We start from the raw sequence: 15062 nt of genomic DNA, 5'->3' as shown, positions 1-15062 counted from the left end.
TGGTCGAGTAGATCATGAATAATGTTATGTAGTCGATTCCAATATACTATCATCGTCCAATAAGACTTCATGATTAATTAGACTATGTTGTCGTCATTGAGAATGACTATGTAACACTTAGCATACATGGCCCATTTAGAGAGTTCCACATAGCCGTCAATTGAACTATGACGTTCTATATGCAACATTCTCGTCATTGTTGCACGTCTCGGATGGAAACGTTGCTGTCTTTTGTTGCAACATTCTTCCATCGATTGCTAATTAGAAGGGGGTTAGTGTTGGCTTCCATCCAACTCATCGTGATCTCCGTCTGCTAGATTAATATAATTATCTAGTCTGAGTCCCACTAAGATTGGGATTTGGGCTCATGGCAATGAGTAGGAGCTGACTTAGGTTGGTTGAATTAAGCTTTGAAGCCTGATTGATGACTTAGCTTGAGTTTGCCAGTTTGGGTGAGCTTTGGAGCTTGTTTGAGACTCTGACTGAGTGTTGTTGAACTATGTAACCTAATTCAATTCTCTCTTTTGCTTGATTTAAGCCTATAGTTGATTGAACCATGCCGATTAATCAGGATGATTCCAAACTAATTTAACTTATTTGTTTGACATAAATTGAATTCAATTTAATCTAAATTAGATTAATTTAAGATGGTTACGAGGGTTAGAGGAGAATTCAGTTAGATTCTAGTTAAATCAAGTTAGGCTTAAGTTAATTAGATTGACTTAGTTGGGGTTTAAGTCGATAATATATATTCACGGATGATATTTAAAGGATAATTAATTCGAGATGTTTTGATTGATAATATTATTTTATCTTAAAATAAACATGCTTTATTATTTTATGAGATTATTATGTTTTTTGTCTGAAAGATAGATAGGATGATTCTACTCAAAGATTAACAAATCATTAGACGTGATGAATAGATAGTTCCTCCGGAAGCAATGCGTCTCTATTTTGATATATGCAAGATGTCACTCCATTTGCAGCAGAAGTATAATATGAGTTTTTTCTTCATCTGTTATTAAGAGAACATAAAGCTCGAGCTGTGTTGAAAATATAATAATAATAATAATAATAATAATAGCCGATCAAAGTCGATTTCTCTAATGTTTTATTTTTTTATTTTTTATGTTTTTTGTAGGATGTGGTTTCGGTGCTTGAACATAAACATTTCGGTGCTTGAATTTTTTGGCCTGAGATGTACCGCAGATGCATGCACGTATAATAAGATAGATATATTTTCTAATAAAAAATATATACTAGAAATTTATCAAAAAAATTATAAATTTAAATGCAACATAGGTCCAATTTTTAATCAAGAAAGTAAGGAAGGCTACCACTCTTCAAAAAAAATCTTTTTATTGCTGAATACATATCAACCAATCCTCGTCATGCAGACTGCTGCTCACAAAGTGAACCCAAAAGAAGAAAAGTCTCCTTTCATCTTGTCCCATCTCCACTAGTCTGCACCCACGGAAGCAATGCCAAGTTCTCTCAGCTGCAGTTGTTGCAGTCGCAACTGATCGGCTTCAAAGAACATAAGCGGCCGGGCTCGAGGCAGACCATTACTTGACAACAACTCATCGTCTGGCAGTTGCTCGGGTCTTTGGCAGAACAACATCGACAATCCTTGCACTGTCTAACAGCAGACTCGTGGCCGTGTAAGTTGTCGATCACGTCGTCGAGAGGTCGGTGTTCGACGGAAGAAACAGGTATGTAGTCGTCATAACTGGAGTGTGTTCCTGTCTCTGATGCCCCTGCATGCAAGCGTCGAGAAACGAGTCAGTGTAAAAACTATAGCTATATCATCATATCAGAAGATGAAGGATGACCTCTATAGGGAATAACAGAGAGCAGGAGACCAAGCATCAGAAAGAGGCTGGCGTTGTTGCCCATGGCAATAGGAAACTATGGCGAGAGAGAGACGGAGGGAGCTCTTCTTTGTCTTGCTTACAACAGAATGCTTGTGACAGAACAATCTTTTGTGATCACGCGATCGCTTCTTTCCCTGCAATGGGTATTTGAATATAGATGGCCGTATGTGATGGGTATCAAGGCCTTATAAAGATCATCTCCGCCTTGGTCATGCAGCGTCTGAAAATATTTGCCATAAAAAGATTAATGTTTCATTTATACGAGGTACAAAGTATATATAAACGTTTGAGGAAGGATAGATTGCCCTCAATCGTGTGCATGTATCATAATAATTGAGCCTAGGCTTAATTAAGGATCTTGACATAGTGGGAATACATGATTATCCTAATCTTCTATAATGTGTTTATAAGCTTAAGCTTCCGTCGTAGATGTTAATCTTGAAATGATATTTGTGAAATACTTTATGAGTAAATGGCTTTGTAAGGGAATTAGTTAATTGGTTAGAAATATGAATATGAGATACACGGAGTTGGAGTCGATAATAATATATTTCATGCGAGAGTTGAATATTAGATTTGAGCATCATAGGTTATACCAATATTATCACATTATATTGCTGAATTGGATCGAGAGTCTACTCTAAGTTTGTGAAGTAAGTTGGTGACTTAATTGAGTTCTATAGTAGTGATGGTGATAATTTGATACTCAGCTTTCATAATAGATGTTATGACTATAAGATAATATAGGATAATATGAATATTCTATTATCGATATTATCAACCTAAGAAACAAGCATCGACGAAGGCACGTAGATGAAAGGATGAACATTTAGGAATAAAAAGCTTATGATTGAAGGGGTGTTGTGACTATGCATGAGTGCATAAATTTTTTTATAGAAATTTGAATATTTTAGAAAAAAAAAAGACACATTGTGCAAGAACTAAATAATTCAAAAATATATATATATAAAAAAGAATATATCAATGTGGATCCAATAGAAAGGTATCCTCAAAATTTTAGAATATTTTGACAAGTTCTACTATAGGATGCATTATTTTTAGACTTTGGTAAAAAATAGTGCATTGCATATAATAAAATATTTTTTGACATCTAAATTTTTAAAGTGTTTGTGACCTAATTAGAAGCTCAAATGTTAAAAATATTATATTAGTGCATGATCTTTTTATGAAATTTTAAAAAAAGGAAAACTGGCATACTATGCAAGAACATAATAATTCAGAAAATTTTTGAAAAAAATTATGAAAATAAAAATATTGTAATATGTCCATGTGGATCTAATGCATAGGTATCCTTAAAGTTTTAGGGCATTTTGACAAGTCCTATTATGTAATGCACTTCTTCACATATAATAAAATATTTTTGTGGGTCAAATTTTTATGAAGTGTTTGTGACTTACTTAGAAACTCAAATGTCAAAAAAATACTGAGAGTGTCGGATTTTTTGGTGAAATTTTAAAATAGTTAGGCAAGAAAGAAAATGACACATGATGTCGGGGCTGAATAATTCAGAAAAATATCAAAAAAAAATTCTAAAATATAAAATACTGGATATGTCCATGTGGATCCAATGCAATGATATTTCCAAAGTTTCAAAATATTTTGACAAGTGCTGCTATGTGATGCACTAGTTTTAGATTTTAGCCAAAAATAGTACATCAAGAATAAAGAAATATATATTTTTATGGTCAAATTTTTACCAAGTGGTTGAGACCTAATTATAAGATTAACTACTAAAAAATACTGCATGAGTGCATGAATTTTTTTATAATTTTTTTAAAAAAAAAATTGAATGAAAAATAAAAAATAACACCATGCAGGAACTGAATAATTCAAAAAATATGTCAAAAAATATTTAAAATAATAAAATATTAGAATATGTTCATATGGATCCAAATCAAAAATATCTTCTAAATTTCATGATATTTTTAAATTTTACTATATAATGCATTATTGATAGGGATCAGAGGACTACCGTCATTACGATAGTTCAAGAGAATGCAGAAAGCTTTAGATTACTACATCGAAGCCATATGAGATTAAATGTCTATAGAAGTCTTATAATTTGTATATTTTATTTTTTTATTAAATTATAATAGGATTTGGGCATAAGATATATTTGTATTCGGTTTTAGGCTTAGACTTATATGAGTCATTAAAGAAATATGTCATACACATATTTTTAAGTACATGTGTCGAATCCCTAATATCTTATTTCTTATAAAGGGATATATAGTATTTATGTAAGGTGGACACTTGTCCTTCTCCCGTAAATCCCTAATCACTTATCTTTTAGAAGAAGGCATCTCTTACTCATCTAAGAGACATCCATTTTTATAAAAATATTATAACAAAATATAATAAAATAAAATATTATTAAAATTGAAATTATCTGAATTGAAAGAATTATTTAAATATTCAATTTTCAATATGATTTGGATACCTACTTTTGTTTTCAAACTTATTCCAAATTTGATTTAATTGTGTCTAAATCAAGTTGAATATGAAATAACCCAATATAAAAAAAAGAAATGATATTGAGATAAATGAGATATGATTTATATTCTTAACATCCAAGCTCACGTATCGATTGCATGCCTAAACCCAACACGTACAATCTGAATCCAAGTGATGGATTTTTTAATAAGTGAATAAGTTTTAGGATTTAAACATGTAATCTTTTACTCTCACATCATCTTAAAATTTTAATTAATATGATTATACTTAAAAAATAATATTCTTAACATAGTTTTTTACATCAATAGTATTAATCATAAAAATACACTCTTAACTCCAGATTAGGGGAGAGATACATCGTTTAGGGGAGAGATACATCGTTACTAACTTATGGGGATCGACTCGGGAAGCTTTTTTCGACCTCAGCCTTTATGCAGGAAATGAGTTAAGAGAAACCGCGCTTTATTTCGGATGACTCCTCACATGCGGATCAGGGCATATTGTGCTCACGAAGATATCAATAGTATTTTTTTCCTAATATTTTAGTACTAGAAGGAGGGTCCGATATTGTAGAAACGTTTGCAATTTGACCCTGTCCATGAACATTCAAGTGAGGCTCTGCTTCTCATTCATGATACTTTCAGATAGGTCAATAGTTGCCCTTTCCCCATATAGATACATCCACGTCGTTGTAAGTACCAATGCAGTATTAGCGTTCATTCAACGATGCTAGACCCTCATTTTCAGGAGTGCCATTGATCAATCTACTCATTTCTACTAAAGCATTCTTGAAGCTTACCTAGCAAATGCAAGCATTAGTCGGCATAATACAACATGTTACCCCGCTTTTACCTTAGTCAAACCAGCGGGTGATGCCACTGGCTCAACCACCGTCGATAGTTCAACAACCTTTTGCATCGACGTTCGTTGGGGTCTTCTTGCCCAATGAATTGTTAACATCTCATAGGCATCCAAGACCTATCGAGCCACCAACCGAGGGAGCATCCTGCTCCCTAATCATAGAGTTTAGTAAGCTATCCCACCACCGCTCCACTCCACTTGAATCCGAGACTCACTCAATCGATTCAATAAACAACTCCCTTAGCTCGACAGTTTGGTAACTAACCTGACTTATCTTTTGGACTCTTATCCACGTGAGTAGGAGGGTGTTGGGTTTCTTGGACCTTTATCTTCTTATGAGTCTTTTGTGATGTTCACGTACAAAGTGATAACTAACTAATTATATATACCCTGTTAGATATTTATTTTTCTTTTCAAACTTATTACAAATTTGATTTAAGTGTCTCTAAATTGAATTCGACGAGGCTAGAAATAACTCAATAGAAAAAAATGATATTAAAATAAATAAGATATTTATATTCTTAACATTCTTGCTCACGTATGGATTACATGCTTAAACCCAACACGTATAATTTGACTTCAATTGATTGATTTTTTTTTTTGAATAAGTGATCAAGTTTGAGGATTTAAACATCCAATCTTTTACTCTCACATCATCTTAAAATTTTAATTAATATAATTATGCTTAAAAATTATATTATTAACACAGTTTTTAACATCAACAGTATTCAAATGATCCATGACTATTACAAGTGGATAAAAAAGGAACAAAAAATTGATCATTTTAGGGTTATATAACTTATTTAGTCACTGATCAGTACTTTAGATTCACAGAAGGCTCATTGATTAGACCTGATTGAACTCAATCCTACTGTGCTCATGTAGCAACTGAGGGAGAAATCGATCAACCGAATCTCGTATCTGACTTCGTGATTGGGTGCGGATGGCTCGAGTCGTGTTTTTGTCAACCGATCAAAATACGTCGCAAGAAAAAGATGACGCGGATGAAGTCACGCGGCGTGTACGATTCGGTGCACCTATGGACACCGCCGAGTCATCGTCACGAAGAGCGGAACGAGGTAGCGTCAGGGCCGGTTAATCGCGCGCGGGGAATCTCCCCGCTCGCGCACGTGCGCCGGAACCGACGCCAGCCAGTGCCCCCCGTCGTCCGACGTCTCTCCAGCCTCGTCCCTTTCCTCCCTGTATCAACCACCGGAAGGGAGCCGATTTATTCCAGTGTGTGCAAGGAGGAGGGCTTTTGTTGAGGGCTTCGGTGGTTCCTGACGGAGGAGGAGAAGCTCTGGGTGCAAGGAGAGAAGAAAGTATAGGCATCGTACGAATCAGATCGCGTGATGGAGACGGATTTCTTGGGAACTCACGAGAGGGATTTGGACCCGCAGACGTCGGACGAGGACACCGGTGGGAGCCGCCAAGATTCAGGGATCAGGTTTGCTCAAGCTTTCAATCCATCGAACTTTTCTTTAATTTTAATTGTAATTTATTTTCTATAATTAAACAAATCGTTTTTCCTTACTATTTGAGGTTTGATTTTCGACTCTCGGCTAAAGGTGTGATTTTGAATGATTTGATCGACTTAGGTTGCTAAAATTATTGGAATATATGAGATAAAAGGTTGGTCTTATATTTTCTTGAAGCAAATCTTGTGAGCTGTGGATCTGGCAACTGGTACGAAGACCGAGTACGGAAAATACGACGCTTTTATGGTGGTGTGGCGTTTTATTCCTTCTTTTTTCTAAAGATTGAAACGGTAGGAGATTTGATTGGCTTCAGCAACGGCATTAATTCTGGTTTCTAATGCTGAGTAACTTACTCTCTTGATGGGTTTAGTTCGTTTCTTTGGAAAAAGATATGATTTTTGTGTTTTTGGTGCTCTAACAGCTGAGTTTTTCAGTAAAATGTTGGAAGCCAGAGGCTCAAATTTGTAATGGATGCTATCTTTGAAAGATTCTTGTCTTTAACTTCTTGCTGCTCTAGTTACTTTTGCTCGACTGTTGGTTGAGATATGCGTTTCATGTTTCTGTATTGGAAAGGAAAACGGGGGCACTTGGAATTCGAGTCTGTTGGGCTGATGGCTCATATTTAGCCCATGTGGGTTTTATCAGCCCACAACTCATACCCCCTCTTAATCTAACCCTAATTAAGATTAGGGGGGTGTGGTGGCTGCGTTTTAGAGGCAGATTAAAGCTATAAAAAGGCAACAACGAGGCAGATCTTAGGAGCCACGAGATTCCAAAGGGAAGAAGGAGAATAAGGCAGAAAAGGAAGAGAAAGAAAGGGAAGAAGACAAGGACAACGCAGAGAGACTGTTCACAATCATCTAGCAGTGTTCTCATCTCAGGTTAGATCAAATCTACAGTAGGCTCTTGCTGTGATTACTTGGGAGGTTTTAGATATTGTGGGCAGTAACGTGATCCTTGTATCCCAGTTATTCTCTTGTGGTTGTTGCTTGGGTTTTGGGCAAGAGATTGAGATTTGTATATTCATTATTCTCATAGTGAATTATCTCTAGTTTGCCCCGTGGTTTTTACCCTTCACATTGAAGGGGTTTTCCACGTATATCTTGGTGTTCTGTTTGATTGTGTTTCCATTTTATTCCGCTGCGTATTTTGGTCTTCTAGTATTTGTTCCTATACAAAGGTTATTCCTGTCCATATCCCCATCAACTGGTATCAGAGCGGGATTTTGGTGATTTAATTTTTGTATTTGAATATGGAGGCCAGTAATATTTCTCGCATGATTAGTTTGAATGGAAATAATTAGATGATATGGAAACCAAGAATGGAAGATCTCTTGTATTGCAAAGATTTGTATAGACCTTTGCAAGGGGATAGTGCAAAACCTACAACTATGATAGATGATGAGTGGAAGAGGTTAGATCGAAAAACAATTGGATTTATTAGACAGTGGCTTGATGATAGTGTATTTCACCATGTTTCTACTGAAATTTCTGCATATTCTCTTTGGAAAAAATTGGAAAGTCTCTATGAAAGAAAAACAGCTGGCAACAAAGCTTTTTTGATCAGAAAACTTGTGAACCTAAAATATAGAGAGGGTGCTTCTATTGCTGAGCATTTGAATGAAATGCAGAGTATTACTAACCAGTTATCCTCTATGAGAATGTCTCTTGATGATGAGTTGCAGGCATTGTTACTTCTCAGTTCATTACCAGAAAGTTGGGAGACACTGGTGGTTTCCCTTAGTAATTCTGCGCCAGATGGTATTGTCACTATGAGTCAAGTAACAAGCAGTTTGTTGAATGAGGAGTTGAGAAGAAAGAGTTCGGCAACATCTCAGAATGATTCACAGGCACTTATCTCAGAGAACAGAGGAAGGTCAAAGTCTAGAAGCAGTTCACGTATGGGTAGGAGCAAGTCAAGATCAAGAAAAGATATTGTTTGCTATAACTGTGGTGAGAAAGGACATTACAAGAACCAATGTAAGCAACCTAAGAAGAACAAGAAAAAGGGAAAAGAAGTGGAGTCTACAGAGTCAAAGGATAATACTACAGCTACAGTGCAGGGTGGTGATTATTTGATTTTGTCTCCTTCTGATGATATTTTTTCTTGTGTGTGTCAGGATCTTGAGTGGGTGATTGACACAGGTGCTTCTTATCATGCTACACCACGGAGGGAGTTTTTTGCTACATACAGGTCTGGAAACTTTGGTGTTGTCAAGATGGGCAACTATGGCACAGCAGACATCATTGGCATGGGTGATATCCATTTAAAGACCAACCTTGGCTGTAAGTTGGTACTTAAGGATGTGAGGCATGTGGTTGACTTGAGGCTAAATTTAATTTCAGTTGGAAGACTAGATGATGAAGGGTATGAAAGCAGATTTCACAGAGGGCAATGGAAGCTCAATAAGGGTTCTCTTGTTATAGCTAATGGAAAGAAATGTCATACTTTGTACAGGTTGCAGGCTAAAGCTTATGGTGAGCAGTTAAATGCTACAGAGAAAGACTTCAGTATGGAGTTGTGGCATAGGCGATTGGGACACATGAGCGAGAAGGGGCTGCAAGCTCTTTCCAAGAGAGAGGTATTACCAGATCTCAGAGGTATACATCTGAACCCTTGTATTGATTGTTTGGCTGGTAAACAACATAGAGTTTCATTTGCTAGTGCTGCTTTGTCTAGAAAAATGCATGCCTTAGACCGTGTTTATACAAATGTATGTGGTCCTTTGAGGACAAAAACTCCTGGTGGATCTGTTGATGTTCTTGGTATAAGTGGTGCACTTTATTTTGTCACTTTTATAGATGATTTTTCCAGGAAAGTTTGGGCTTATGCTTTGAAGACCAAAGATCAGGTTATTAATGTCTTCAAAGAGTTTCATGCCAGGGTTGAAAGGGAGACAGAAAGGAAATTGAAATGCATAAGATCAGATAATGGTGGTGAGTATATGAGATTGTTTAATGACTATTGCAGGTCGCATGGGATCCAACATGAGATGACAGTTCCTGGTACACCTCAGCATAATGCAATTGCAGAGAGGATGAACCGCACCATCATGGAAAAGATCAGATGTATGCTTTCACAGGCCAAGCTACCCAAAAGGTTTTGGGATGAGGCTTTGAGGACTGCAGTTGATGTGATCAACTTATCACCATGTACAGCCCTAGATGGTGATGTTGCAGAGCATGTATGGTCAGGGAAAGATGTTTCCTACAGGCATTTGAGAGTGTTTGGTTGTCGTGCATTTGCACATGTTCCAGATAATGAGAGGTCCAAGCTAGATGGTAAGTCTAAAGAATGTATTTTTCTTGGTTACTCACATGATCAGTTTGGTTACAGGCTTTGGGATCCAGAAAAGCAGAAGGTGTTCAGGAGTAGAGATGTGGTCTTCTTTGAGGATCAAACCTTTGAGGATTTGAAGAAGAAGGCACCAGCCAAGACTTCTGTAGAAGGATTAGCAGATTGTGACCCAGTTATTCCTCCAGTATATCAGGGTGATGGGGGAGATGTGCAGGAAAATAGTGTAGAGCCTGATATTGATTTACCTGCAGGACATGTTGAGCAAGAAGAAGTAGGAGAGCAAGTTCCCGCAGAACCTCAATTGAGAAGATCTTCTAGACAACGTCAACCTTCCAGAAGATACTCTACAGATGAGTATGTGATGCTTACTGATGCAGGTGAACCAGAGAGTTACCAGGAAGCAGTTGAGAGTGAGCAGAAAGAGAAGTGGTTAGTTGCTATGCAGGAAGAGATGGATGCTCTTCAGAAGAACCACACTTATGATTTGGTGCTGCTACCAAATGGAATGAAGGCCTTGAAGAACAAGTGGGTTTTTAGGTTGAAGACTCAAGAATATTGTTCTCAACCAAAGTACAAAGCTAGATTGGTTGTGAAAGGCTTTGGTCAAAAGAAAGGTATTGACTTTGAAGAGATATTTTCTCCTGTTGTTAAAATGTCTTCTATTCGTGTTGCTCTTGGTATTGCTGCTAGCCAGGACTTGGAGGTTGAGCAGTTAGATGTGAAGACAGCTTTCCTTCATGGTGATTTGGAGGAGGAAATTTATATGGAACAACCAGAAGGCTTCAAAGTCAAAGGTAAAGATAATTTTGTCTGCAAGTTGAAGAAGAGCTTGTATGGGCTAAAGCAAGCTCCAAGACAGTGGTACAGAAAGTTTGATTCATTTATAACAGAAAATGGATACAAAAGAACGGCTTCAGATCATTGTGTGTACATCAAATGGTTTGGTGAGAATTTTATTATTCTCTTACTTTATGTTGATGACATGCTTATTCTTGGAAAAGATATGTCTAAAATTGACAGGTTGAAGAAGGAACTGAGTGAGTCTTTTGCAATGAAGGACATGGGGCCAGCAAAGCAAATACTAGGCATACAGATTTCTCGTGACAGGAAAAACAAGAAGATTTGGTTGTCACAGGAGAAATACATCGAGAAGGTATTGGAAAGATTTAGTATGAGTAATGCTAAGCCAGTTGGTTCTCCTCTTACAGGTCACTTCAAGTTGTGCTCAGAACAGAGTCCGTCAAGTGATGAGGAGAAGGAGAAAATGCAAAAGGTTCCTTATGCTTCAGCAGTTGGAAGTTTAATGTATGCAATGGTATGTACGAGGCCGGACATCGCATATGCAGTGGGTGTTACTAGCAGATTTCTTGCAAATCCAGGCAAAGAGCACTGGGCAGCAGTGAAGTGGATTTTTAGATATCTCAGAGGGAGCTCTAAGGTTTGTTTAAGCTTTGGAGGTGGACCACCTGCGTTAACAGGTTACACAGATGCAGATATGGCAAGAGATATAGATACGAGGAAGTCTACTTCAGGTTATGTACTTACTTTTGCAGGGGGAGCTGTGTCATGGCAATCCAGGTTACAAAGGTGTATTGCTCTCTCCACCACAGAAGCAGAATATATTGCTGCTACAGAGGTATGCAAAGAAATGTTATGGATGAAAGAATTCTTACAAGAATTGGGGCTGAAACAGAAAAATTATGTGGTGCATTGTGACAGCCAGAGTTCCATCCATTTGTGTAAGAACCCAATGTTTCATTCCAAGTCAAAGCATATAGATGTCAGATACCACTGGATTCGAAATGTATTTGAAGAGAAGCAGTTGCAGCTTCAGAAAATTCATACAGATGACAACGGAGCAGACATGTTGACGAAGACCTTAACAAAAGAAAGACAGGAGATATGCCGACAGTTGGTCGGTATGGCTTCACATTGAGGAGTCATGGGACAGCCTCCCTTATGGGCTGAAGGGGGAGGTTGTTGGGCTGATGGCCCATATTCAGCCCATGTGGGCTTTATCAGCCCACAGCTCACACCCCCTCTTAACCTAACCCTAATTAAGATTAGGGGGGTGTGGTGGCTGCGTTTTAGAGGCAGATTAAAGCTATAAAAAGGCAACAACGAGGCAGATCTTAGGAGCCACGAGATTCCAAAGAGAAGAAGGAGAACAAGGCAGAAAAGGAAGAGAAAGAAAGGGAAGAAGACAAGGACAACGCAGAGAGACTGTTCACAATCATCTAGCAGTGTTCTCATCTCAGGTTAGATCAAATTTACAGTAGGCTCTTGCTGTGATTACTTGGGAGGTTTTAGATATTGTGGGCAGTAACGTGATCCTTGTATCCCAGTTATTCTCTTGTGGTTGTTGCTTGGGTTTTGGGCAAGAGATTGAGATTTGTATATTCATTATTCTCATAGTGAATTATCTCTAGTTTGCCCCGTGGTTTTTACCCTTCACATTGAAGGGGTTTTCCACGTATATCTTGGTGTTCTGTTTGATTATGTTTCCATTTTATTCCGCTGCGTATTTTAGTCTTCTAGTATTTGTTCCTATACAAAGGTTATTCCTGTCCATATCCCCATCAGAGTCCATCAGACCCATCGTATTGTAAATTTTTGAGGTGGTTTTTATTGTGATATATGTCAGTGGTCAGTCGATTTGTATAGCTTTTGAGAATAATCAATAGTCAAATTAATGGTAGATGCTTCTGATCTAATTCCAAATCTGCTTGTGCATTTGTTTCTAACTCTCAGCTTTGTAAGGAGCTTCAACAGTGCAATGGCCGTTCTTGAACAAGAAGTCTACCATGCAGCCATCCATGTTCTACAAGGATGCACAAGAGGAGAAGTCAAGAAACTATGTCTCTGATGAACACTCATCTTCGAGATTCCAACCTGTATCAGCCATTGATGCCTTTGAGGCCAATCAGGTACGTGTGCATCGATTTTCCAACTGGTTTTAGACGTAATCAATCATCACACTGGTCATTTTGCTCACCAAACTGGCATGTTGCTGTGTCTTGATCTCGTAGAAATGCTTCAGTTTCGACATATGGCGAAGGATGAACCAATATCCATTCCATGCATATCAGCCTCAGAACACTGGTTTTGTTGATTCTTCACAGCACAAGTTAAATCACTCTAGTCCTGTCAACATGAGCAGTCCTTCGTTCAAGACTGTGGGTGCTCTAAATGGCCCTAATATAGCAGTCACCTCCGTCAAGCAGCAGCCTTTTGGATGTGGCACCACCATTAGCACCCCCTGTTGGTGGCCCTGTGCTTGGAGCTTTAAATCCAAGGTAAGATATTTTCTGATAAGTTTCAGGAGAAAGCCTTCAACTCTTTTCTTCAGACACTATACATTCCATTTTGTTGACAATATGGCATGATGTATTCGTTTATCCAGCAATATGGCCAACACTACCGCCAATATGACTGCTCAGCTAACTATTTTCTGTGGGAACTGCATAAATGTGTATGACGACATTCCATTGGATATGGTATTCCAATTTTGATGTGAATACCATGGTTGTGAAGCAATTTTGTTGATTACTTTTCTTTTCATGCTCAGGTAATTATGTTATTGGCGACTAAGGGATCTACAGTGACTTCGAATGCTATGAATTCGAGATCTGAAGCACCCTTACTAGCTGCAGCCTCAGTCCCAACTGAAGTAGTAGAATCAGATGGTTTAACTATGAAAATAACTTTGAGCTCTAACAGGAATCATGTGGTATCACCCTGCTCATATCCCTCATGCTCGACATCAGTTATGTCATATACAGTGGCTAGCTCAAGTAGTGGTGATAGCACCTATGATGACACAATGGGGACTAAAGCTGTTGGTTCCATGGTTCCTACAAGCTGGCAAGAAATTTCCAAAAAATAAACTTCAGTTTTAGGATTAGAAATTGTAGCAATTGACATGCCAAGAGGTCATTAGCTCTAAGGTTTGATGAATTGGCAAACTTTGTTTCTCCAGAATAATGAGGATTTTAATCGTATCTCATATACAGTCTTTGTTTCTGTGTCTACTAAATTTTTGATAACTTTTTTATCAGGTTAAATAGCCCAGGTAAATAAATAGATTGGTGATTTATATGTGCAGCTATACCTCAAGCTCATAAGGCATCACTATCACGATTCCTTGGAAAAGCGCAAGGAGAGGTGAGATTGTTCTGTTTGTGTGCATTTGATTAACTACATCCACTGCTTATCTCTTACCTTCTCTACTTAGATCCTTTCGATACAAGACCATGAGCATTAAGGACCATTCTTACTTTCTTTAATGAATTTATGTTCAAGTGTATGACAAAATACATTGTTCTTGTTTATATTAATATTTCTTCCATTCACCTTGTCAAGAGAGGTGCTTTGCTCTGAGTTGTTCATTTTCAGGATGACCAATACCATTCCATATGCTTGTTCCAAGAAAGTTCCTGAAAACAGTAGTAGATTCTGAAGTTGCTATGTGTCAAGCAAAATTTCATTGGCTGATATCAATCTTTCGAGGAGAGGACTTACGGTTTGTGGCACACCAAAAGAGCACCATGGACAGTGGGGAGTCCCTAAGTATTAAACTAGCATAATTGAGTTTGCATTTGAATCAGGCCTGTAATGTATGATTAAATTATTTGTTCATTTCAGTGATAAAATATCAGATAAGAGATATCATAATGTACTCTGTGGTAGAGAGTCTTATAGGGATCTCTGATTACTTGTCCCAATATGATTCAAGTGTTATATCATAGAGAAAAAGATGGTTATATCAGGAATTAGATTATGTTAGTCCCTTTGGTCCTCTGATCTTGAAGAAAAATAATTACCTTTTCGGCACCCTTACTGTTTAGAAGATCACTGAAAATTGTTGCAGATTCTGATGATGCATTGATACCAGGCACTTAAGCTTGCATTATATATGTAAATAATACATACATGGCATATTTAGATTCAAGTAAATTGGCACATCTGCAGTTCTGCACATCCCATGCTTGATTTTCTATGCCAGGTTTAATGTGTTTGCCATTATTTTCTCCACCAGTGAATATTTTCCAACACTTTGGTTATGGAAATGCTTAAT

At 37.5% G+C, this 15062-nt stretch overlaps 1 protein-coding gene across 3 annotated transcripts; it reads left to right on the top strand.

Moving 5' to 3' along the window:
• Positions 1-6145: 6145 nt before the first annotated feature.
• Positions 6146-14729, top strand: LOC135586155 (uncharacterized). 3 transcript variants are annotated; one of them, XM_065122027.1, is made up of 5 exons: positions 6146-6657; positions 12737-12912; positions 13015-13281; positions 13389-13457; positions 13554-14729. In XM_065122027.1, the coding sequence occupies exons 2-5, from the start codon at positions 12790-12792 to the stop codon at positions 13869-13871; spliced, it is 777 nt and encodes a 258-aa protein (XP_064978099.1). In that variant the 5' UTR covers positions 6146-6657; positions 12737-12789; the 3' UTR covers positions 13872-14729. The 3 variants fall into 3 exon arrangements, with proteins under 3 accessions (XP_064978099.1, XP_064978098.1, XP_064978101.1); XM_065122026.1 differs by lacking the exon at positions 6146-6657 and adding an exon at positions 11460-12243; XM_065122029.1 differs by lacking the exons at positions 6146-6657; positions 13389-13457 and adding an exon at positions 11460-12243 and having other exon boundaries at positions 13554-14728.
• Positions 14730-15062: the final 333 nt, after the last annotated feature.

Source organism: Musa acuminata, chromosome BXJ2-8, assembly GCF_036884655.1.
Source record: "Musa acuminata AAA Group cultivar baxijiao chromosome BXJ2-8, Cavendish_Baxijiao_AAA, whole genome shotgun sequence".
NCBI classification, from domain to species: domain Eukaryota; kingdom Viridiplantae; phylum Streptophyta; class Magnoliopsida; order Zingiberales; family Musaceae; genus Musa; species Musa acuminata.
This window is presented reverse-complemented; position numbering and strand designations above follow the sequence as displayed.

What these genes read in the sequence shown, in the direction of transcription:
- LOC135586155 (XM_065122027.1), top strand. Translation starts at nt 12,790, where the DNA reads ATGCAGCCATCCATGTTCTACAAGGATGCACAAGAGGAGAAGTCAAGA. An exon ending in CTTGGAGCTTTAAATCCAAG is followed by an intron (nt 13,282 to 13,388) that starts GTAAGATATTTT and finishes TCGTTTATCCAG; the next exon opens with CAATATGGCCAACACTACCG. An exon ending in TGTGGGAACTGCATAAATGT is followed by an intron (nt 13,458 to 13,553) that starts GTATGACGACAT and finishes TTTCATGCTCAG; the next exon opens with GTAATTATGTTATTGGCGAC.